We start from the raw sequence: 24,834 nt of genomic DNA on the forward strand, positions 1-24,834 counted from the left end.
TTTTGTGTTCCAACTGTTTTTAATGCTTATTGTTACTTATTGTTTGCACAGCTCTGCCTCATGGTGGCTTGTCACGTACACACCTGCATATGATGCTAATGTTTCTAAAATAACACGTACACCTCTGCATATGATAATGTTTATAAAAGAACATGCACACACCTGCGTATTATGCTAATGTTCTAAACATCATGTACTGTTTCTACCCCGTGTTTCTTTCTCTTTTCTCTTCTGCTCTCACTCTCCCTGATTCTGCTGTAGCAAACAAATAACTTGTTTTTTGCATTATATGGTTTCCCACGTCAACTATTCTAGCCTGTTATGTGAACACTCCTGAATGTGTGTTGTTCCCAGCTCTGTACTTGTTACACTGTTTATTCATCTGGATGTACTAATGTACATGAGTCATGTTCATCCATTAGGAGGTGGTAATTAGTGGTGCCTGGGTTCACTCCTTATGCAGCCGGTGCATGCAGGGTGAGGGCAGTTCAGGTGGATAAAAATGCACATTGCCATCGGCTTGGGGATGGTTCAATATTTTATAATCTAACTATATAAATGGCGAGCAACTTCCGCATCCTCGGTGGCGACACCCCACAGCTCTGTTATCGAATAAACAACGCACCGCCAGACCACATGTCGCCTACTGACTCGCCACGGCGGCCGCGCTGAATTTACGCCTCGCGTAGGGGACATCTCACTGTTCACTACACCTTTTCCACCGCGCAACATAATTAATTCTACTCACCAAATGTCGGACAAAACGGAAGGGGAGCCAGCTTCGTACCGTTTACCGTGCGCACGACCTCATCACCACAACAGCAGCCAGCCGCTGCGGGGGTTTTTTCCTTTTTTTCCAAACTTTTTTTTTGGTCACCATTTTCTCCAGGCACCATTTCTGGTGTAACGTCGGGTGTTTCTTTTCACCAGCCAATCACCTTTCACGTTGCCACGTCCGTTGCCACGTCGCGCTGACGTACGCTAAACAAGCGCTGCCGTGCGCACAATGCAAACGAGCCCAAAGGCGCGCAAAAATAAGCCGACCATTGCTTACACACAAAGTCAGACCTGGCAACGCAGCCTACGCCAATCATGTGTGAGAGATCTACAAGCTATGGGGCAGAGACGCCACCGTATCTTAGCAACAACTACAGCGCTCACTCTCATTGGTCGTGTCACGCTAAGAGCAGTCTCCAGACAATGGCATCGCAGACAGCTTGCTGTTACTGCTGTAGCCATCACAGGCAGTTGCAGCACGACGGACAGGGCGCTGTGATAGCTGCCATGTCGCTAACGCTAACCTGGTTGTCATGTTTATCAACCCTTTCACGCCGCCCCCCCCCCCCCCCCCCCCCCCCCCCAAATACACGTACTTGATCTGGGACCCCCCCATTCTGTTTGACTCCGTTCCACAAGTAAATATTGTGAAAATAGCCGATCTACAAGCTCGAAACGCCTCACGTTGAGAGGCTTTGTACGCTTGGAGATCGGCTATTTTCTACATGATTGCCTCTTTCTTACATTCTTTGCCAATGTGGCCCATGTTTTCATAGCATAGTTTATTGACTACTTCTGTTGCAGAAATGGCCATTTCCCTTACTTTCGGTTTTTTATTGTCTCCGCCAGGCCGAAAGGCATGGCGCAAGACTATGTTTCACCCCCTGTCCGTCCGTCTGTGATAGCTAATCTCTCACATCGTTGACTTGATCGCAGCAAAATAACAGCCCGATGTGGAGAGTCAGTGAGAGCTGGATAAACGACGTAAAATGTGTCAAAAGGAGTCTGTACGGCTGTCGATAAATGAACACATGACGTCGGTGGGAGAGGAGATATTGTGTCTTTTGGACAAACAGCAGCGTGGTGCTGATGTTTGTTGTGTGAAGCAGCTTAATGTCAGAGTGTTTGTGTTGGAGCGCCTCAGTGCGGCTGCAGAGTTCATGTGCAACCTCTTCCAGAGAGACACAGAGACACTAGAAACTCTGCTGGGGAAAAAAAACACTGCTGGGCATTCACTTTCCTATGGACATTGATCTACACACTGCAGGTATATCTGCTACACACACAACATCAAACTACACACTGCAGGTATGATGCAGCGTTTGCATTACAGCCAGCATGCCAGCGTAGTTCCCATATGGTTTCAAGGTGGGCTAAACCATATGGACCCCATGTCAGCAATGTCAGCGCCATCCACTTCAGTCCCAACTGCGATGCCCATGCAGGCTATAAGTAGCTTCTACCTGGCCCTTAGGTGTGCCCCAACTAGCCATGAACATGTGGGACCAAGGCGGGTCCTAACTGGGTTTGCCCATGCAGGCTTTAACTGGCTTCTACCTGGGCCCTAGGTGTACCCTAACCAACCACAGTGCAGTGCCCATCGCTCCAATTGTTGTGACGTCAGGGCTCTCAACACTGCACATTGGTGGAGGAGGAGGGGCCGCAGGGCGACCGCACACATCGCTGAACCAATGGTAGCCCACGGATGTTTCCTCTGTGGATTTACAATCTGCCCCTCTATGCCACATATCATCCGCACTACAGGGTCTTCACTGACCGAGCCACGGCCCCACTGACCCTCATGACGCTACGCCACTTAAACGTGCGGCAGCATGCGCTGGGTTGCCAGGTTTGCACAGCCTGCGCCAGAAACAAGCAACCACCTTCATGAAAAAAAAAAAAACACCGAAATGGTCCGCAATGTTCCAGGGGTGTCCCCGCGCGTCCCAACACTCCACAGGGGGTCAGTGGACCATCAGGGGGTCCGCGGACCCCCTGTGGACCCCCTGAAACATAACAAATATTATTTCTTCAAATTTTTTCCTTTTTCAAAAAAACTTTTCCACAGTTTCACTCCGGCGATTTGGGTCCCCCAATATACACACGGCCACGCTGGGCCCCGTGCGCGGCTGGGGTTGAGGGGGGCGTAGCCCCCCGAAACTCTAGTAATCTATAAACAAAATCATTTAAATGTAAGGAGACAATACAACCAAGAGAGCAAAACAAGTTGGTGAAAGGGCCTACTCTGTGTGGAGTTTGCATCACTTAGATAATTGGCACTGGGTGAAAAAGGGTTACAAAATAGTGGGATAAAACATTTAAAAAAAAGAGGTGAGTGTAGGAAGGGGGAAATGATGATAAAGATGAGAATCAGTGCTACATCTACAACCAGCTTTTATGGCCAAAATGGCTGATTCTCTGCATCTCGGCAGCAAGTGCTTCAAGTGAGCGTACTTTCAACTCTGCCGTCAGTAATTGAATCCAGGCAAATCTGAGAATGGAGAGAGAGAGAAAGAGCACAAATGAAAAGGAGGAGGTACCGTAAACACACACACACACACACACACACACACGCTTGTGTAGTTGCAATTGAAATGCAGATGGGTGGCAGTAAAAAGAAAAGCTATACTTTACATGATTTATGTAATCATGCCCACCAGCTTGTACATACCATCAAATCCGCCACTCTGGGTACTGGACCAGCGTGGGGACTGCACTTGAGAGAGCACAATGCACTTGTATGAATGAATAAATGAGTGATTGCGCTTATTGTATTGAATGTTCCAACCCCCGAGTTCTGTCAGTGAGGAGCAGTGGACCTGGTGGATGAGTTTCACTGCCTCAGGTACAAAACGGTTCAAATGTCACAAGGAAGCGGTCCTGATCCCCCATACATCCCACACAGTTGCATACTAATTTATATACAGTATATATTCTACACTATATACTGTATAGGGCTGGGAAATTAGGTAGGGTAAGTGATATTTTTTGGTAATTTATTTTATTTTGTTAAAAGTACTATATTCTGATAGTAATCATTGCTACAGAGCGTTTGTTCGGTCACAGGGGTCTCTCCAGCTCTTTAATGAACAGAATATACAATTTTCAGGTAGGTAACAACATTTAAGCCAATCAGGAGAGAGCACTGAAAATGCATTTCCTGTTTAATAAAGAGCTGGAGAGACATGGAGACTCCTTTTTCTGAACGAACACTCTATAGCAAAGAGTACTATCAGAATATAGAGCTATTTAACACTTATTTTAACCAAAGTAAATCACTTACCCTACCTTTAACTTGATATAATTTACATATTATTTCAAGTTGATGAGTTTGCATGCTGGTCGTCAAACTTGATCAACGAGATAGACAGACACAGAGAGACATAGGGAGAGGGAGGGAGAGAGAGCACCCATACAACCATTGGAGAGATAGAGGTAGAGAGATTATTTCACCCACGCAATAACCCAGTTAGTGCTGGGTCGCAAAACCCGCTGACAAAATATGTTTCTGCATCACTTTCACATTATTGCACCAACCGTGATTAATGTGTAAACAAATCCCACCGCCTTTTGTTTCGTAGGAGAGTTTCGGCTTGTGGTCCGTGCATGATAGCTGGAACCCAGGCAGCTGTGTCTAGTATATAGATTTGCACAGCCACAGTTTATATTCATCAAGGAGGAGATCATTAGCGAACATTTGAGAGGAGTATCCCCAGGAGGCAGAGGCGGTCTCTGTCCTCTCCATCTGAGTCAAGCCGGGGCCGAGGTTTAATAGCCTGGCCAAGTGTGTGTGTGTGTGTGTGTGTGTGTGTGTGTGTGTGTGTGTGTGTGTGTGTGTGTGTGTGTGTGTGTGTGTGTGTGTGTGTGTGTGTGTGTGTGTGTGTGTGTGTGTGTGTGTGTGTGTGTGTGTGTGTGTGTGTGTGTGTGCACCGTTGGTTGAATACACTGAGCATTACATCATGAAAGAGGCAGGCAAAATTGTGCACAAATCTGAATGTTGTGTCTCTCTGATGCTTACCATCACATCCAGTCATTGATTAGTTTAATGCATTTCCTTTTGTTGAACTTTTTATTTATTCCATGAAATTCATCATACAATATATTTCCGTATTTGTGATTAACAACAACAGTCCCCAATTTCATGGTTAAAAAACACCCCCACCACCAAAACAAAATCAGAAGACAAAACGAAACAAAGCATCGGAGACATTAGTCATGTAATTCATATTTTGGCTCAGTTGATAGGCCTGTCTACAATCTCTTATCTAACTTTACATAAACATGACATGACAGCCCACTACGGTACCACAGGCAGATCTCTGTCATAGTTGCAGGACCCATGCTCAGGTGCGTGGCAGGTCGCTCAAAACAAGAGCGATTACCAGCAGAAGCATATTGGAGGATTTTGGCAAATCTTTGGGGGGTGCTAACCGCTACCCACACATTTAGCTGTGTTGCTCATTCCACGATTGCACAATCCCTACAAGTTATACCTCTTGTAAAGGTGACTAATCAACGGTAAAAAATATATACAATGCAATACCAATTGGTATTATTGAAGTGGAGAAATAATCAACCAAAGTTAAGTTTCCAAACTTTTTGTGAGGAGATTATTTTGGGCTCTTGATATAATATTTATAGTTCTTATGTTATTTGCTCCCTGTTATTTAATGCATTAAACCAATGCTTGTACTGGACCATAGTCCTCTGGTGATATGGTTAAGAGTTTTGTGTGTTGTCTGCATAATTATGGTATTATATCTTGCTGTTTTCCCTAATCTGAGCCAGTGGGAGCCTAGATGCTGAACAGAAGAGGCCCCAGAAAGGAGCCTTGGTGAACTCTGCATTTCATTTGTGTCTGGCTCCTTTTACTCCCACATGCTTGCTGCAGGGCAGTAGCTGTGTGGGTGGTTTGTATTTGTTTGATTGGCTTGGATTTCTGAATTCATCCGGTTCCAACATGCTTCAAACACCATCTTACCAATGAGCATGTTCCTGTCTTTTCCATTTAACCTTCACATAGATAGATAGATGGATAACATGTGCCGAGATGTTATGGAGGGGATGACTCACACTTGTCCATTATGCTCCGCATCTTATTCATCTCTCCACAACAGTCTCCAGTGAGTCCGGCCTCTCACCAAGTACAGACTGAGCCAGCCTTCTTCACCAGCATAGTCTAGCTCATTGGTTCTCAACCCTTTTCATATTAAGGTCCATTATTTATTCGTCATTTCAACCACCTGGAACCCCCTCAAGTACCCCTGGTGGTCCCCGGACCACTGGTCTAGCTGCAGACTACATGGCACTTGCCACTGCTGACTGGTATTTGCAGCATTTTGTTACACACGTCGAAAGGCCTAAGGGTCCTCAGGAAGAAGAGCCGACTCTGTGTCTTTTTGTAGACAGCATCAGTATTCAGGGACCAGTCCAGGTCCAGCCTTTCCTTTTTGAATTGAGAGAGTACAAACTAGAAAAGTGTGGGCCTGCAACTATTGATTATCTTCTTAGCAATTATTCCATCGATTACTTTTTTAATTTACACATTCCCTGCCAGGTATTAATTCATTAATTATGTAGCTTCTGGCAGTTTTTTTTTTACCTTATATTGACGATCTTTGCAGAGCCACGCGTGGATGTAAACAAAGCACGCTGGGGGATGGGGGAGGGTCTGATCTATCCACCAGAGAAATCATTTTGTAACCGCGATCGGCCATTTTGTCCCGGCAGGCTGTTGTATAACAGACGTTTTCACAAAAAAAAGAGAAAGGAGTGTTTTTCTAAAGAAGGAGCGGACAGGAGTGTCATTCTTTCTTTGGGATGACGTCACATCTGTCCTTTCCTGCTTTCAGGGTCCTAAGATCATTCCTATGTTGCGTTAGAGTGCCCTCTTATGGAATGTTCCCGCCCAAAACAATGAAACTGTCAATGGCGGTCAAACGGGTGGATTTGAAATGACGGAGATCTCTGTCAATGGCAGGGAATGGGTTCATCAAATAATCAAATCAATGAAAACAAATGTAATATAATGTTTCACATGTGTTATAATAACAACTCAACACAAACTAAATCTAATATATTTTTTATAATAGACTAAATAGATTACTTTGATTAACCACTTAAGCCCTATTTTATACTCGTTCAACAGTGTCATGCAAAAATAGCGCAAATAGAAATAGGTGATCTATAAGTTCACAACGTGTCGCATCCCGAGCTTGTAGATCTATCTAGACTATTAGCGCTATTTTTGAAAATACTGGAAGAAAAAACTCCCGCACATTGTCCTCAAATGCAATTAAAAAGTTTTAATGGGAATAACAATGTTTCGGTCTATTAGACCTTTATCAGCTTATCCTAAAAGATAACCTGAAAGGTCTAAAAGACCCAAATGTTGTTATTCCCATTAAAACTTTTTAATTGCGTTTGAGTTTTTTCCTTCAGTAAGTTGGGGCCTTTTTTGGTCTTCTACGCACCTGTCGCCTTTGTAGGTGTGCAAAAGACTATTTTTTTAAACTATTTTTACAAAAATTAAGTAAAATATTGAAATTGACTGAGTTTGATTAACTGTTGCACCTCTAGAAAAATGAACTGTACTGAACCCACTTTTCTAGTAAGTTTCCTTTTGAACTTGTCAGTCAGAGGGTGAATGTTTACCCCTGAAGCCACAGCAGACTTTATGACCTTTAACTTAGCTGACTTTATACCATTACGTACGTGTGTGTGTGTGTGTGTGTGTGTGTGTGTGTGTGTGTGTGTGTGTGTGTGTGTGTGTGTGTGTGTGTGTGTGTGTGTCTCTCTCTCTCTCTCTCTCTCTCTCTCTCTCTCTCTCTCTCTCTCTCTCTCTCTCTCTCTCTCTCTCTCTCTCTCTCTCTCTCTCTCTCTCTCTCTCTCTCTCTCTCTCTCTCTCTCTCTCTCTCTCTCTGTGCTATGTTATACACAGCTCCTGCTTTTGTCTGTTAGTCGTGCTCATATTTGCTCCATATTTGTCTCCATAGAGACCGTCAACAAATGAGATTAATATTTTTTATTTGTTTGAGGAAGGCTGAGGCTGAAACGTGTTAGCGTTCTCAATAAATAGAATGTGCATCTGAGTCTTTCATCTTTAGTTTTGGAGTGCCACTTTTTCCACTTTGGTGGTGTCTTTTTAGCCTAGTTGTATCTTTAGCTGTGCACCCACTGCCTAAACAAAAAAGGCATCCAGAGGAAGCGCACCTGCTAGTTTATTGGCTGAAATTAGATTAATCTCAGGTCATTCGCATTTGTATATTGTCTCGCTTCGACTGCTGTAACGCTCTGGGCTCAGTAAAAAAAAGCTATGGCCGTCTTCAGCTAGAGCAGAATTCAGCTGCTAGATTGTTAACAATCTCTCCACTGGCTGCCCTGCCAGTTAGTTTCGGGATAGATTTTTAAGGTCTGACTGATTTACTTTTAAAGCCCTACAAGGCCAGGCTACATTTTCGATATGCCTGGTACCATATGAGCCTTAGATCAGTGGTTCTTAACATGTGGGTCAGGTCCCCCAGGGTGATCCCCACATGAGTTTGGGGGGGTCCCCAGATGACACTGAAGTGACAATGTAAGGACTTTTAAGACCTTTTTTTATACCTAAAAAGAAAGAAAGAAAAGAAAAACTATACTATAAAAAATTGTCAAAGATTGGCCAAATTGTCAAATCTATAAGAAAGAGTCAAACATTTTGAAAATAGCCGACCTTCAAGCTCACAACGCCTGGTATTGAATGCTGAGCTGTAGTCCACGAACAGCATACGTACATAATTGCCCTTCAGCAGCGTGTTATCCATGTGCGAGAGGACGGTGTGGAGAGCCATGGCAATAGCGTCATCGGTGGATCTGTTTTGACGGTATGCAAACTGTCACGGGTCCAGCGAGGCAGGTAGCATGGAGCAGATGAATTCCCTCACCAGCATGCTTTTAGGACCTTTTTACTTTTGAGTGCCCGGATCCGTGAGCACCATTGACGCTTTTTACTATCGTTCCCTTTTTATGTCTCCTGTGGGCACCTGATTGTTCAGTTGTTTCTGACTTTTTAACTCTGTTTTGACCAAGTTATTTATTATTATTATTATGCTGTACCAGCCTGTCCCATATATCCATGTATCTCTATTTTATACTATACTATCTTGAGCTCCCAGTGTCCGTAATGCAGCAACGCATTCTGTGGGCTTTCTTTTCTGGGCACTTCACTTCAGTTGGTAACTTTATAAAGTTACCAACTGTTCAAAGGTCTTCTCCCCAGGCTTCACAGACATAATGAAATTGTGATGAAATACTCGGAACGTATCTTTCAGTGTGATATTTTAAAAAGCCTTAGGTCCACACGGTAACACAATCATTGCAGAGATAGCGCCAGTGAAGTCTGAAGTGTTCCTTAGTGCAGTGTCGGGTTTCTTTTCTCCACAATTTAAATTCAATTCATACGATTATTGTGCCAGCTTAAAGGACGACTTCACCCATTTTCAACCTATGTTAATATAGTTGGTCCTCACTAATGCTCAAGATAAAATGTTAAAATGTCTTTGTTCTGTGGACAGTTCAGAAACCCGCCTACCAGTGACATCATCATTAAGCAGATTTCATTTTTTCAAACAAGATTTAACTTCTTTTTATTATTTATTTATATTAACGCAAGAACAATGGCTTCCATTATAGCATGCTAACTTTCCAGGAAGAGATAGCCTGCAGTTTCTATTAGCTTGGATTCCCCATCGATGATGTCACTGGTAGGCAGGTTTCTAAACTGTCAACAGCCCTCCTCTGAGACACAGAGTGGGTAGACAAAAATGGTACCATTATTATAAAGAGCCTTAGTGAGGACCAATAAGAGTATATGAAGATAGTGTAGAATAGAATGTGTAAAGTTGTCCTTTAACTACTTTCAACCTGGTGTCCCTAGTTTGAGAATAAAATAAATAATCTACGCATTCCAATGAGACGAAAAGTGAGCTTGTAGATCGGCAATGTTTTCTTTATTCTTTTTTTAAAGCCATTTTGCAATAGGGGGGCCGCAGCCAGACTGCTATGGATATATGGATTTTTATGTAATTTTAGATTTTTGCATTGGCTATTCAGAAATAGCAGATCTACAAGCTCACAGCGCGCCACTTCATGCCGTGCTGCGAGCTTGTATATCTGATATTTTCGATTTTTTTTAAATCTTGAAAATGTGAGAACTACTGGTTTAGAAGGCATTTGTAGAATCGGCCTCAGGTCTTAATGGGTTAATAGGTGAGCATTTGACCAACAATTGGCGAACATCCGGCAGCAATTGCACATCTACAAGCTCACACAACGCATCGGCTTGTAGATCAGCTGTTTTCAGCTAACATATTTGGTGTAGAGGGGGAAAAAGGAGGGTGACCACCAACTAGTACACACTCCTGGGGAACGGGACCCCGGTCAACGAAGGTCATTAACGTAATCCGTGTTTTAGCTCAGGGGTTTTCAACCTTTTTCACATGAAGGACCATTATTTATTGGGCATTTGAGCCACAGAACCACCATTTGATGAGATTTAGACTCTCAGACCCAAAAACTTTGAATATTTTGTTGCTGTATGCTGTATTGATGTTGTTACCATAGGAGAGATAACAGGCAAACGTTGATCAAAATAACAATTCTTCTACATTTTCTAATTGTGTAGACTTCTTGTAAAGTAAGATGTTTAACAATAATTTAACTCTTGAGAGCGTAAAATGAAACGGGTCCATTTGGTTTCATTTTAAGAGTTAAATATCTATAAGGGTCCATTTGGTTACCAACTCTCCATCATTTGGCTGGGGACCACCTGAAACCCCCTCAAGGACCACTGGTGGTCCCCGAACCACTGGTTGAAAAGCACTGATTTAGCTGATCGTTCCCTGCTTTCCTCCGGCCACCAGGTGAAGGAGTTGGAGCAAACCCTACGGCGGCGACACCCCAACTCCCTGCCGGCTCTCATCCACGCTGCCGCCGCAGCCTGTGGACCGCCGGAGACGCAGCAGCAGGACCCCGCCGCCGCCGCGAAGAGCTCCCCGCCCTCCCAGGTCAACGCCCTATTGGAGCGCAGGATTCAGCGTTTGGAGGCGGAGCTGGAGAGCTGCGACGAGGAGGCCAAGCGCGGCCTGAGGGCCATGGATCAGCAGTTCCAGAGGATCAAAGTATGTCTGTACCAGTTTGCAATTATTTAGTGGTGGGGAAAGTACTGGTACTAATGTTTTACTTAAGTAAAAGTATCCATACTGCAATGTCAAAATCCAGAATTCAAAATTGACCACAAAAGTATTGATATCAAAATGTACTTAAAATACCAAAAGTAGAAAGTTATGCAGAATGTCCCATTTCACAAGCTTTCAAATGTAGGAAAATAACAGATCTACAAGCTCACAATGCAATGTTCTCAGTGCAGTATTACCCAACACTGGGTACTCGTTCCGGACTGATTTCCAGAACTTTGCCACGGCCTGTCAAGCGAACTTGACTTTCAAGCAGCTCGTCACATGAAAGATGAATGAGCGCCTCCTGCTCAGAGAGTGGGAGGCTTGTTGTGTCATGCGTAACGAACGGCTTGCGGATCCAGTTGTCCAACTTGTCTGTGCTCTCTCTTTCGGGGAAATAGTTCTGAAATTGCTCAATGAGCCCGTCTACGTGGCTACAGACGATGGGCTTTGAAAACCTCTGAACAGGAGCAATCAAATGTCAAATGAGCAATCAAACGTTTTAATAGCTACAGATTGTTCTGTTCTAAATCAACCATGAGAGACACGGCTCTAATCAACCATTAGAGCCGTGGAAGTCTGCTCAGTCACTCAACCACCTGTGAATAACCGCGCACTAATAACACGATGAAAAATCACTTAGCTGTTGATAGAATTGCACTTTAATCACTAGCTCTCTGATTATAGTTTATAATTTTGTCCACAAAACGTGACTCAGAAGCATAATTAAATCCATCCAGGAGAGTTGTAGAACTGTTACTGTGGATGTCACGTACTGTCTGGTATTGCTGACCCGCAGTGACTGCAGGTTTTAAAATTCTGTTCTGTTTTTTCCCTGAAGATTAATTTACCTTTGCTCGCACACAGTTGGAAGTTTTCATCTGTCACGCTGCCGAACCCTAACCCTCGGCAGGTGCTTGTGTTTTTTTTTTCTCGCAAGTTCTGTGACTCTGGTCCAAATTGCAATCTCGTTCTTCCAACTGGCATATGGCTTCCCTTCGTCGAAGCCTGGTGGGACTCTATAGTTAGCAGCACTCCAAAGTCCTTCTGGTACTTGTAATTCATATACGCACGGACACGCTGGCGAAGGCTTGATGCCGAAAATGCGTCCATGTATGCTGTGGCTGTCCGTGCGTATATGAATTAAAAGTACCAGAAGGACTTCGGAGTGCTGGCTATTACTTTCTTACTGTGAATTTTCATGAGCCGTGCACCCGGCAAACTGCATTAGATACAGACTGAGAGTGCTTGTTTTTGTTTTCTACTGGGACTTTAATGTTACCAGCCATCTTCTGCCACCAATGTTACTCGGAATAAGCCAACTTTTTATGTTTATTTTATATTTTTATATTTTTGTGGGGCTTTTCTGCCTTATTATAGGAGAGAGAGAAAAGGAGGAGAGTCATGCAGTAAAGATTGTCTCTTGTCACGAACCTGTGATGCACTGTCAGGCTACATTAGTATATTCCTGGCATAAGTTTATTCCTGGCACTCTGCCGTTCGACTAAAAGCCTGGAGATCGAGGCTACTGTTCGACCTGCTCGTTAACAAAGCAGTTTCATCTAAGGACCCGCCCCTTCCGGTCAACCCTTCACAATAAGAGTCTCCCCATTGCCTCACAACGCACCACATTTCACACTGGTCATAGTTAACAGGAAATAGTATTAACTTAACAACTGCAGCTTTAAAATTCTGTTTTATTTTTTTTCCTTGAAGATTAATTTACTGTCGCACATAGTTTTCATCTGTCACGCTGCCTAATCCTAACCCTCAACGTGTGCCACTCTCAAACTAGAGGCCATCATCAGGCCAATAAAGTGTATTTCTCAATGCTGAAATGTTCTCGAAAAACTCTCAGAGAAACAAAGGAGCTAACCCTGTGACTCCAGACAATGTACTGTCTGTCTGGAGTTCTCTCCATAGACAATGACTCACGCACAGACTCTGTAAATGTGTTGTCAGTGTCACAGACACTTTTCACACATTCGCTTTCAAACAGACACTCATCTAGTAGCCGGGGGGGGGCTTAAGGATCTGTGTTAGGGCTAATAATGAACACATCAAAACTCGTCACCGCCGGTGATTCACAGACAGTCTGCTCGTAGCCTACCGTCTGAAATAATCTGTGTTGATTTCAAAAATGGGTCCTGACCCACTATTTTTGAAAGTTCATCTATTATAAATCACCCTTCTCCTATCCCACGCTTTATAGAGATATTCTGAAAATGCAAAAATATGATAAAAAATGAATTAAATTAAAGCACCATTGTCACAATCTATCAGGTTTAGTTATTCTCAGATCGTGATACAAATGAAATGATGATAGCAGATGAGCACTGTGTGAATATGTGTGATGTTCTCCCAGCCGGAACATGGAGAAATGAACCATGACATGAATCGGCTACATTTAAAAGGGTGCGAGATTCTAATCTCAAGGTGTCACATCATTATACCTCACTATGCATGTGTAGAGCCATTATATAGCCAAACCAAAAGATCACCAGCACTCACTTCATGTCCTTTTAGGATGTTTTATTATCTGACACAGGCAGCACAATACAACAGTGTGAGCCTTCCTCAGCGTATCACGGCGCTCGCATTCCTTTCAGTATTTTTTTCAGAGCCATTTTAGCCAACATTACCGGTGCCAATTGACTCGACTGCACTACTTATAATCCATTAAAACCGGGAAAGCGTCTGCATCATTTTTTATTTTAGCTACAGTATATATATATATATATATATATATATATATATATATATATATATATATATATATATATATATAGCAACATACGTTTTTCAGAAAACTCTTAGGACTTAGAACAGTGGTTCTCAAAAATAGCAGATATGCAAGCTCACAGCACGTCACTTCGTGCCCCGCTGTGAGCTTGTACATCTGCTATGTTTGAACATTATTTTAAAAATCTTCAAAGTGTTTGAATTTACTTAAAACACAAGTCTTCTCTTCTGGGTGGTGGGGTTCCTGGCACAAAACATTTTCAGATGGGTGGTCCGCGGCCAAATATGTCATTTTGGGGGTCCTTAGCACGAAAAATAACTACTGATTTAGAAGGCATTATGTAGGATCGGCCTCAGGTCTTAATAAAGTACCTACCTACCTACCTACCTACCTACCTACCTACCTACCTACCTACCTACCTAATGGGTTAGTTAACACACCACCTCCCTGTGCAGCTCCAGTATGAGCATCAGATCTCCGAGCTGGAGCAGCAGCTGACCCAGAAGCCTCAGTCAGAGCCTGTGTGTAGGACCCCTCCGGACGGTCCGGTCCAAACTCTGGAGCTGGAGCAGGAGCTGGAGCGTGTGAAGCAGGCTCACCACGGCACAGAACAAGCCCTGCGCCAACAGGTCCAGTCTCTACAGCAGCAGCTCTCTCAGCAGGTTTGTGCCTTTCATTGTAGGCCTGGGGTTGGCAGGTTTAGTTACATAAATTAACCACTTTAAACCTTTGGGCAAAGTTTAAAAAAAGTGTACTTCATTTCCCCCCAAAATAGCAGATCTACAAGCTTGCAATATGTCGCATTGTGATGCATTGTGAGCTTGTAGATCGGATATGTTCCACTATTCGTGATAAGATTAAATATATAGGGCTCAAGTGGTTATAATAATTGCTGAATAAAGTGATGGAAAATGTCTCTGTCACTACATTCTGTTCGGCAGAATGTGCGTGCTTCTCTCAGACACAGAGGGAATAGTACATAAATGTGGCCTGATTTTGTCATGTGATAGCTCATCCCCAAAGAAACGTGACAAAATTACTATAAAGTATTTGGCAAAAGCATTGTTTTAAATGGACCCATCCAGCAGGCCCAGCCCAAAGAGCCAGAGAGAGTGCAACGCAGTCCCTCCAGACACCAGCGGCAGGCCGAGGAAGCCTTTGGCGTCCGCATAGAGCGACTCAACCAGGAGCTCGCCGCCAAGACCCGCTCCATCCAGGAGCTGAGCCGCACGGTGGAGCGCCTGCAGAAGGAGAGGCGCAGCCTGCTGTCCGGCCCTAGCCCCAGACGGGTGGCGGCCCCAAAGACGTCTCCGGCAGCAGCTCTTCCCGGTGGGGAGGGGGTCGCGGGGGCGGAGACCACGTTTCCGCCCGCGCAGTACGAGAAGGCCTACCAGCCCACGGAGTTCTCGGGGAGCCACATCACCGAGGTGCTGCAGGAGAACGAGGCGCTGCGGGAGCGCCTGGAGCAGCTGCGGCTGCACACGGAGCAGCGGGCGGCTGAGCTGCAGGCCGCCGCCTCGCAGGCCCAGGATGAGCTGTGCAGGTAAATAATGCCTATAATAAAATAATTTGTATCTTTGTAGTTGAAGTTGAAACCAGCTCAACGTTTTTGTAACTTTATAGCTGCTGTTGTAGCTTTTGTAGCAGCTACAAAAGTCGGATATATCTTTGTATCTTCATGTCGCTAGCTTACATTGAAAGAGAGTGATAGCCTGTATCTTTGTAGCTGACAGTGTGAACACAGTACATGATGTGATGCAGACATTTTGAAGAAAAGGATCTGTCAGAGCTGGGGCATCCGGGTGGCGCAGGGGTAAAGCAATTAAAAACAGTTAATCGAACTAATCAATCTAATTGATAATAAAAAGATAAGATAATCGAATAATAATCCCTATTTTGGGCATGTCATTATAGGCGACAAGTTTCAAAATAATTATGTAAAAGAAAACGTTTAAAAATGGTGAAGATCGCCAATCTACGTGCTCTCAGCGCATCACACTGCGACGTGGTGTGAGCTTTTAGATTGTCTATCTTCACTAGTTTAGCATGACACAGTTGTGTGATAAAGTATAAAACAGGATTTCAGGATTCAAAATCAAACCTCAAAGCTTGCAGATCTGCTACTTTTGATGCTTTTGTTTGACGCTGTAGTATGATCAAATAGGGTGTTAATTTACGAAAAAACACCAAGGTTAAAATATGGACATAGGCTGTTTCTGCCTCACACGGGCTATGCTCTCCTGATGAAATTCCTCAGTGTCCTCAGTGAAGAGAACCTGCTGGTGACTTCATGTGTATCAGAGGAGACAAGTGGTTGTTTACACCCTCCCCAGACCCAACAGTAAGGTTTGTCAATGACATGTGGCATTATTAAATTGGGGAGAAAAATGGCAAAATGTCAAAAATACAGTTGCTCACAAAAAAAAAAGATTTCTCAGAGCTTCATTTAATGAGAATCGTGAAGATAGTAGCAGTGTTGAATCAATGGGAAATGTCACTGTGTTCGACTACAACCGCTTCCAGGGAGCAGGGCAGTCTCCAGTGGTTTATATGTCAAATCAGCTGCACACACACCCTCTGACTTAGAGAAACAGTTGAAAGTTGGAGACTTCATTGTAAAAGTATGTAAGTAGCCTTGGGGACCAACGGTTCTCACGGGACTTGACCCGAATCCAACCCTAATAATGCTGAGTGCCAAGCAGGGGGGCATAATTTTGGTCCCATATTTATAGTCTTTGGTATGACTCTGCCCGGGGCTGAACCCCGACCTCCCAGTCACAGGGATCTCTAACTCTAACCACAAGGCCGCTGAACTTCACTGTACCACGTAATTAATCAAGAAGTGAACCAGCCGCAGATCTCCTGAAGGCACAGTGAGGCCCGGGCATGACACACACAGTATAAACACCACATATTTGCCAGGATTTATTAATAAAGACGTCCTGGCCCACTGAAATGCTCTCTGAAATTAACACTAGTATTGTAGCTTGTCACAAGCCTGTTTGAGCAAACTGCTAATTGAACAGTACATAATAAAACTAAGCCATCAGACACCAGATCACAGACATGAGGAGAAAGCATCTTGATGTTTTTGTGTGGGTCACTCTGTCTGTCCGCAGCCTGAAGGAGCACTCAGCAGAGCAGCTGTCCATTCTGAAGGGTGACCACCAGAGGGAGCTACAGCAGCTGTGTGCCAGCCACGCCCTGGGACACTCCCATTCCAAAGTGGCTGAACTGACCAATAAGCTGGCCACACAGGAGGTATGTGCAAGTAGCAGTGTTTGGTAGTGTCATTACTGTACTTTTTTTGCTTTTTGCCCATGTTTCTCCCCAATTTAGTCGTTATACCAATTAATTCCTTCCCCACACACATACTGTGTTGTCACTGCTGTTGCCACAAGACTGTGACAACAAAAATTAACAAAATGTTCATAGTCAACCCTTTAACCGCAAACCGTTAACAAATGCACTGGTTGGTTAAAGTGTTCATTTATTATGCTGCTATTTTATTAATTGTTTGGTTTGGTGCAAGGGTAGCTGCCAAGCTGCCATGTTACAAAGCTGCAACAGCTTTATGATTTCTGCCCAATTCTGCCTTACACGTTAAACATGAAGAAATTAACAGTGGTGTATAAAGTATTGAAAAGCCATACTTAAGTAAAGGTACAGATATCTTCCTTGAAAGATATTTACAACTCAGAAAAAGTTAGTCACCCATAAGAAAATCACATGGGTCAAAGTGTTTTTTTATTATCTCTTTAACAGCCAGAGTATATACATTAATAAACTCACCCATTGCCAGCGATTTTTGTGTTTTATAACCTTTTCAAGTAGTCACAGAATATGTATCTCCAGTATGATCGATCCCCTGATGGTTGCTAATCACGGAGGGTTTCACTATGTGCTTTCACAAATGTCAACGAGGTCATCGTGACCTCGTTGACATTTGTTGTCCGCCTTTGAAAATAGCATGTCTCGACTTGCTATTTTTATAATAGAGTTATAAAAAGAGTGACTTTGAGAGCTGTGACTTTGAGAGCTGTTTCAGCGTACAATGACGAGCATCTTTTGAGCTGTCATTTTCTAATCAATGGAGCAACTATTTTTGATTTCTTGTCCACCTTAAGAATTACATCATGGCAAGGTAACTACACAACCCAAACCTCTACCAAAGTGGTCTTGCCCTTTAAGTATCAAAAGGAAAAGTACAAGCATCAAAAGACCTTTTCATGGTACAAAGAAACAAAACAGCTACTTATCATTACTTTCAGAATAATAGCTTTGAAGTAGTTCAGCAGTTTTTCCACCATGTAGCTTGACAAAAGCCATATTGCTACATTTCAGTGGCATTGAGTGCATTTCATCCATCATATGCCATCCATTTGTAGCTATTTCTGAGTTTTGAGTGGCTGTCCATTACACCAAAGAAATAATTCTCCTTCTGCATCCATTAACTCATTTTGAGTGGATGTTGTCCATCTTCTACATCTTCCACTTTTAGATTTTACACAGTATATTTCATTGGTCCTCAATAGCGTCCTGGGCTGACACATTTTAATGCAGCACTCTCAACTGATGGTTCTTGAAACACATCATATGAGCTTATGCTCTTATCAGCCGGGTGCTCAAAAACATAAAAAAAAGTAAAAGCCTTTCCTTCATAGGAACATGTAAACACTTTCACCTTGCCAGCGTGCCGCCTCCACTCTTTACACACAATATCTACTTCCTATATTCTCAATATCCAAATCAGAGCCACACTGCAGTATGAAGCAGGCCCTAATAAGTTACTATAATGGACTAATGACCATTGTTGTGTCCTATAGCACACAACAAACGGCCGTACGGTTAACCCATGACTGTGGCCCTTGACTTAAAGTCATTTTTACAATTGTAGCCCCCCTGCCTAATCTAGTTGAATACCCCTGGTGTAGAGCAGTGGTTCTCAAAATAATCATATTTGAACTGGGGACCCCCGCACCCTGACAAAGCACTTGGAATCTTAGGAGGCATTAATTACTCAAACTACATTTTTGTTTGACTCTGTAGTTTGACAGATACATATTGTGAAACTAGACGATCTTGAGCTTGTAGATCAGCTATTTTCAAAATGTTTGGTTCTTTCTTATATTATTTGACAATGTGGCTAATGTTTTACCAGTTTTTATAGAAGTAGAGTTTGTTCATAACCTTTTTTTTTTATGTATTAAACCCACAGTTTGAGAACCACTGGTGTGTAGAGGGATAAAAGGAGGGTGTATATATACAGTAGGGTTTAAGTGGTTAACTGACCAGTGTCACTGACCGTTTGACCTGCAGGTTGTGCTGCAGCAGCTGCGAGAGCAGGCGAAAGAGTTGCAGGGGACCAGAGATGCACTGGCGGTGTCCAGGGTTCGAGAAGACACTCTGCAGAATCAGGTACGTTTCGTCCGACCACCCAGTGAGCCTCTACAATGTGTCTTGACTCATACAGCCATTTAATTCCCTTACTCACATCATAGGGATACACCCCGATTACATGCTCCAGTATTGCAGATGCCCGGCTACATTAAATTGAATTCCAGCTGAAATGAAAAATATATTTTTTGCCCTTTTAGAGCATGTTGAATGTTGCATGTTGAGTGAAAACAAATAACGGCAGCATTGCGTTACAAGCTAACATTGGTCAAGCATGACACGTGACAATATGTTGAAAGGGTGTGCTTTGATTGGCTAGCGAGACGCATGACGAAATAGAGCCCTATAAATTTGTGTGTCACTTCGAAACATTGTTTACATGTTTCGAAGTGACATCAGTGCCATCAGCCAAGCTAACATTGGACATGTTAGCTTGGCTGATTGAACATGTTAGCCAAGCTAACATGTTCTAATCCTTAGATGTTCTAATCTAAGAATCAGAACATTTCTAGAAAACTATGGTTAAAGATAGGGTAAGTGATTTCCTTTGGTTAAAATAGCACGGGTCTGCTGGCGGAGAGACCCGGGCGGAGCACATTTTTGCGAACGCGCCTCCGCCCAAGTGGAGCCTACTATGAAACTCGGCTCGGCTTGTGTCTCTGTCTGTCTGTCTGTGTGCAGTATGTGTGCAGCCGCGCCCCCATGTCACTCACGCTCTCATTGGCTGCCCCCATGTGACTCACGCTCTCATTGCCTACATGCACTACAGTGTGGCTGAAATTCGCCTGTGCCCCTGGGTGACTAATTACACTCCTCTGAGAAAAATATAGCAGCGACAGTCAAAAATAACACATCTACAAGCATCTACACGAGTTCATCTATTGGGATATCTAAGAATTCCATGTCATTTGTGCATATTTCAGGCCGGATGGCAAGTAATTGCTCATTCCTTTCTATTCTTCTTATTGTTATTTTCGAGCTGCGTTCGCTTCCAGCGTTCGCGCGTCTTACTAGTCTGTTTTCTATGTCTGTCCGCAAACATTGATGACTACATCAATACGGGGGTCAATACGGGGCTCATCAAAGGCACCACTCACTTCACACAGGGTGTGATTTTTTTTAATGTCTGTGTGTCCGTATGTATGTAAGTATGTATGTATGTATGTCCGTGTTTCCACCAAGCTAACATTGGTCAAGCATCACGTGACACGTGACAATATGTTGAAAGGGTGTGCTTTGATTGGCTAGCGAGACGCTAGAAATGTTCTAAGAATCAGAACATTTCTAGAAACACATATATATATATATATATATATATATATATATATATATATATATATGGGACGGTGAACTAATAATTTGACAATTCTTGTATGGCAAGTGACAATCTGTATGAGAACGACATGTTTTTTGCTTTTTTTTTATTTTATTTTGTGTTTATTTTCTGATTTTTGTATTACTGTCTATTTACTTAAGGTATTGTTAATGTACGGTTAATGTATGGTTATGTTCCTTCCTGTAATGTATGTATGTATTGTTGGTGTTGAAAAATCAATAAAAACAATTCAATAATAATAATAATATATATATATATATATATATATATATATATATATATATATATATATATATATATATATATATCAAACACATATGTATGTATATGTGTGAGATATATATATATATATATATATATATATATATATATATATATATATATATATATATATATATATATATATATATCAAACACATATGTATGTATATGTGTGAGACCTCCGGGTGGGTCAGAAGTCACGGCACTCACTTGTAAAAATGCATCCTATAAAACTTTCCAGCCTGGAGGCGGCTGTACGGCGTGGGCACTCATTTGACATGGGGTGAACCAAAATGACCTCATGTGACTTTCGTGTGCGCTTGCAGTCTCAGAGTTTGTTTACAAATAAAATAAAAGTTTAACATTTCAAAACATATGGGCTACTGGCAGCGTACATACAAAGTTTAGCGCTGATCCGGTTTACGAGATTAGCTCCGGACACACACAAAGGGACCCTCTCACAGACGGCTAGCCTCTTGCAGAGCCATGCCACATAGTGTCGTCTTTGGTAGTAAGAGGAGTTAATGGGGTATTAGTGGTTTCATTGGTACGTATCCTGTCCAGGGGTTTTGGAGAAAATCGATTCATGTAAAAATCGCGATTGTTATTATCACAATTTCCAAAAATGGATAAAAAAATATATATATATATTCAAGGGCTTTAGGGGGGAAATTAAACTGACTCCAGTCACTTTCAGTTCATCACAGCAGAGGGGAGGTGTGTGTGTCACTGTCCAGCTGACGCTCGTCAATGTTACTTGCAACATGGCAATTATGTTGTGTTTCTGCATCAAATAGAACGACACCTAATCTAAGATACCATCAAAGCCAAGATTTTTTACAAGCGACCATCTCTAGCATTTGTTTTTGTTTTTAGTTTGAGCTGTTGGAAATGCAGTCTCCAGCTGTTGGAAATAACTAGGCTACACTTGGTTGTTAAAATCCAGATGAAACCAATATGACTGTTGTGAATTAATCAATGACCAATCAACCGTGACCCCAAGAATCTGAAGGTATCGAATCGTGAGATGGCAGAAGATTCAGAGCCCCTAATCCTGTTACCCATCCCTACCTGTAGCTCACCAGGCTGCTGGGGGATCTGAAGCAAGCTACAGATGCCCACAGCCCAGAGCTCAAACACTTCCTCTCCCTAGAGAGAAAGATCCAGAGCATGTCACTCCGTCACGCCCAGAGGGAGAAGGAGCTGCAGCAGGTAAACACTGATACCAGTATAACACTCTACACACCACTGGTTCTCAACCTTTTTAATTCCAAGGACCCCCCCATAACTCTGAGAGTGTACAAATGGAAGCAACTGGACCCGTTCGGGTCCATTTAGTTCCATTTGGATAGCTGAAGTATGAATTAGGGTTAAAGTGGTTAAACTGATTTTGATAGTAACCAGAGCAAAAGTAGTTACTATAGCAGGGGTCCAGGGGTTCCCCGTGTCTCCACGAGTAAATATCCCCTTTTTTGTGTCTTCCATTTAAAAATATATATATTTTTGAAATATTTAAAAAAGTAATAGAAAAAAAAGAATCACACATTTTTCTTGAGATAAAACATTTTGGAACCAGTGCTCTACACCACATACAGCAGTACATACAGTATAACCATGTCATGTCTCCTCATGCAATGTCCAGAAATACCTTAACACATATACTGCCAATCCCGAGATATCTCGGGACATTAAATCCACCCGTTACCTGCGTATCCCGAGATATCTCGGGATCGTCTTTTTATGTGGTTTAATAACGAAAAAAAAAATTTTGGTACCATCCTTGATTTTTTTTTTTTCCCCATGACGCTTCCGACCCATCCTATGAGAACATTTCCGACAACCGTTTCCGGTTCGTTTTTTATCTTGAAAAAACAGTTTTTCCCTGGTTTTGGCTAAAGATCATGGTTTTCACACGGTTTAAAAAACGAATGGTAAGCTCCGGTTGTATTTTCTTTTCTTTGATCGACGAACGGTTATCCTCTTTGTGTTTAAAAACGATCTGATCGGAGGCTAAGCTAATCTAAGATGGCCGGTGGGGAAACGTCACAGCCACGTCACAGCCAAACGGATATGACGTTTGCAGCCTCTTTGGGCCGCTGATTCCACAGAAGAAGAAAAAGTAAAAAAAGTGTAAACATTATGAGGGCTCGTACGGCCGTCGTTGCTGTTTATAAACACCATCCGATCGCGGATTTTAATGGATATAATTGTTTTGTGAACGGTTCAAAAGGCTATAAAACTCAAAAACGCTGGCAGTGGGTGAGTACCTTATGAATAAACTCTGGCAGGGAATGTGTTAAACATAACCTTAAAGATATTGAAATAAAAAAAAAACATTCAATGCACGTTCAGTGGCAAAGTCCAAGGAGAAATAAGATTCAATTAACAGCAGAACATTCAATAGTGGATTCTCAGCCCACGTACGATGTGCTTTCACTGCACCACACAAACCATGAGCCTGAAAGTTTGTATTATGCACAACTTCGTTCTGCATGACCTTAGTTGCCCCTGTCTGCAAAATAAAATCCCTCTTCTGGATCCCTGCTGAGATTGCACGACGAGCAGATGAAGTATCTGACGACAACGATGATTTAATGATCTCTGAGAGTCTCAGTAACACTGTCTCCCCCCTCCCCCCTCTCCATCTCTCAAGCTGGTCAGCCAGACGAGACAGGTGGCGGTCACGGACCACCACACGGGGGCTGACCAGCGCTGGAGGCTGCTGGCCCAGAGCAAGGGCAGGGAGCTGGAGGCCTTCCGTCTGGAGCTAGACTCCATCCTGGACATCCTGCGAGAGCTCCAGAGACAAGGGGTGGTTATTCCCGCCGGTCCTCCTAACGCCACCGTCGGTGGCGTCCCCTTCACCTGGAAGAGTTGAGGGCATGGGGGTCACACACACTCTTAACCACTTAAACCTGCTGCATCTTTATTGTGGGGTAAGGCATTAGCTAGAAAATAGCAGATCGACAAGCTAGATCGGCTATTTTCAGCGAAAGCCTTCCCCACAATAACAGAACACCTAGAAAAGACACTAGTATAGAGCTCTGCGGGTATCCGGTGAACCGGTTGGAAGTGGTTAAAGCATGATGGCACTTTGGTAGAGATTTGGGGTTGTGTCGTTTATTTTGCCGTGATGCGACTTCAAATATTTGGCGAGAGATATCTTCAATAGTCCGTTGATTAGAAATTGATATTCCAAAATCTCTCTGAATTTACTTACATTGCACGGTGATACAGCTCTCAAAGTCACTATTTTTAGCACATAAACGTAACGCCAATATCTGAAGAAGAGCTATCTTGGTGACTGGGCGCTCGTCCTGACCAACACCAAGGAGAGTTATGAGCTGCGCTACTTCCAGATCAACCAGCTTGAAGAGGAAGATGAGGATTAAACTGATAGTCTTGATTTCGTACATTCTTTATTTTATTTGTTTAGTTTTTTTCACAAAACCCGGTACGGCTTGCTTTTCTTATTTTTTTCCTGCTTTTTAAAGAAAAATGTCAACTTCTTGGTCATAATCAGTTTTGTTTGCGTTTGTTTATGTGCTAAAAGAGTAACTTTGAAATCTGTTTCACCGTGCAATGTAAGTCAAAGAGGAGACCATTTTTGGAATATCAATTTCTAACCACGGAGCAAGTATTGATATTTTATCTTCTGGACAATCACATCGATTTGCATACAGTATGTATATATATTTTTTTTTCCAAGGGACTTTTAGAATCTAGTTTTATACAGTTATGTAATTATTCTTTTTTACAATTTGTGTAATCCTTTATGCTTAATAGTTTAAATTACAGTGTTTAATTTATTTAATGTACAGTGAAAGATAAATAAATACATTTTGTGTGAGTTCTTTGCTATACGGCGGTCATTTCACTAATTCATGGGCTTGCCTTTCGGCTTCGTTCTAATCAACCTGATCTATTATAGGTTCAGGTGTAGAATTCTGTTCATCGCCTGACGTTGGCCTCTCTGGATCATAGTGCACAAAACACTAACACTAAAGCCTGATTTATACTTAGTTGTGCGTCTGTGCAATATGGCAGATCATCAAGCTCACAACATGTTGCAACGTGACATGCTGTGACCTTGTAGATCTGCTATG

The 24,834-nt window shown here is 42.7% G+C and overlaps 1 protein-coding gene across 3 annotated transcripts in view; it reads left to right on the top strand.

Moving 5' to 3' along the window:
• cep162 (centrosomal protein 162) overlaps window positions 1-24,409 on the top strand; it is a 53,636-nt gene extending 29,227 nt beyond the window's left edge. For all 3 annotated transcript variants that reach the window (XM_084053323.1, XM_084053324.1, XM_084053325.1), the window contains 7 exons: window positions 10,677-10,934; window positions 14,190-14,396; window positions 14,820-15,277; window positions 16,854-16,995; window positions 19,054-19,152; window positions 21,806-21,940; window positions 23,382-24,409. In XM_084053323.1, the coding sequence (XP_083909449.1) occupies window positions 10,677-10,934; window positions 14,190-14,396; window positions 14,820-15,277; window positions 16,854-16,995; window positions 19,054-19,152; window positions 21,806-21,940; window positions 23,382-23,606 (1,524 nt within the window). In that variant the 3' untranslated portion in view covers window positions 23,607-24,409. The remainder of the gene's footprint in view (window positions 1-10,676; window positions 10,935-14,189; window positions 14,397-14,819; window positions 15,278-16,853; window positions 16,996-19,053; window positions 19,153-21,805; window positions 21,941-23,381) is intronic.
• Window positions 24,410-24,834: the final 425 nt, after the last annotated feature.

The sequence above is a fragment of the Gymnoscopelus microlampas genome, assembly GCF_963454915.1.
Source record: "Gymnoscopelus microlampas genome assembly, chromosome: 3".
Classification (NCBI taxonomy): domain Eukaryota; kingdom Metazoa; phylum Chordata; class Actinopteri; order Myctophiformes; family Myctophidae; genus Gymnoscopelus; species Gymnoscopelus microlampas.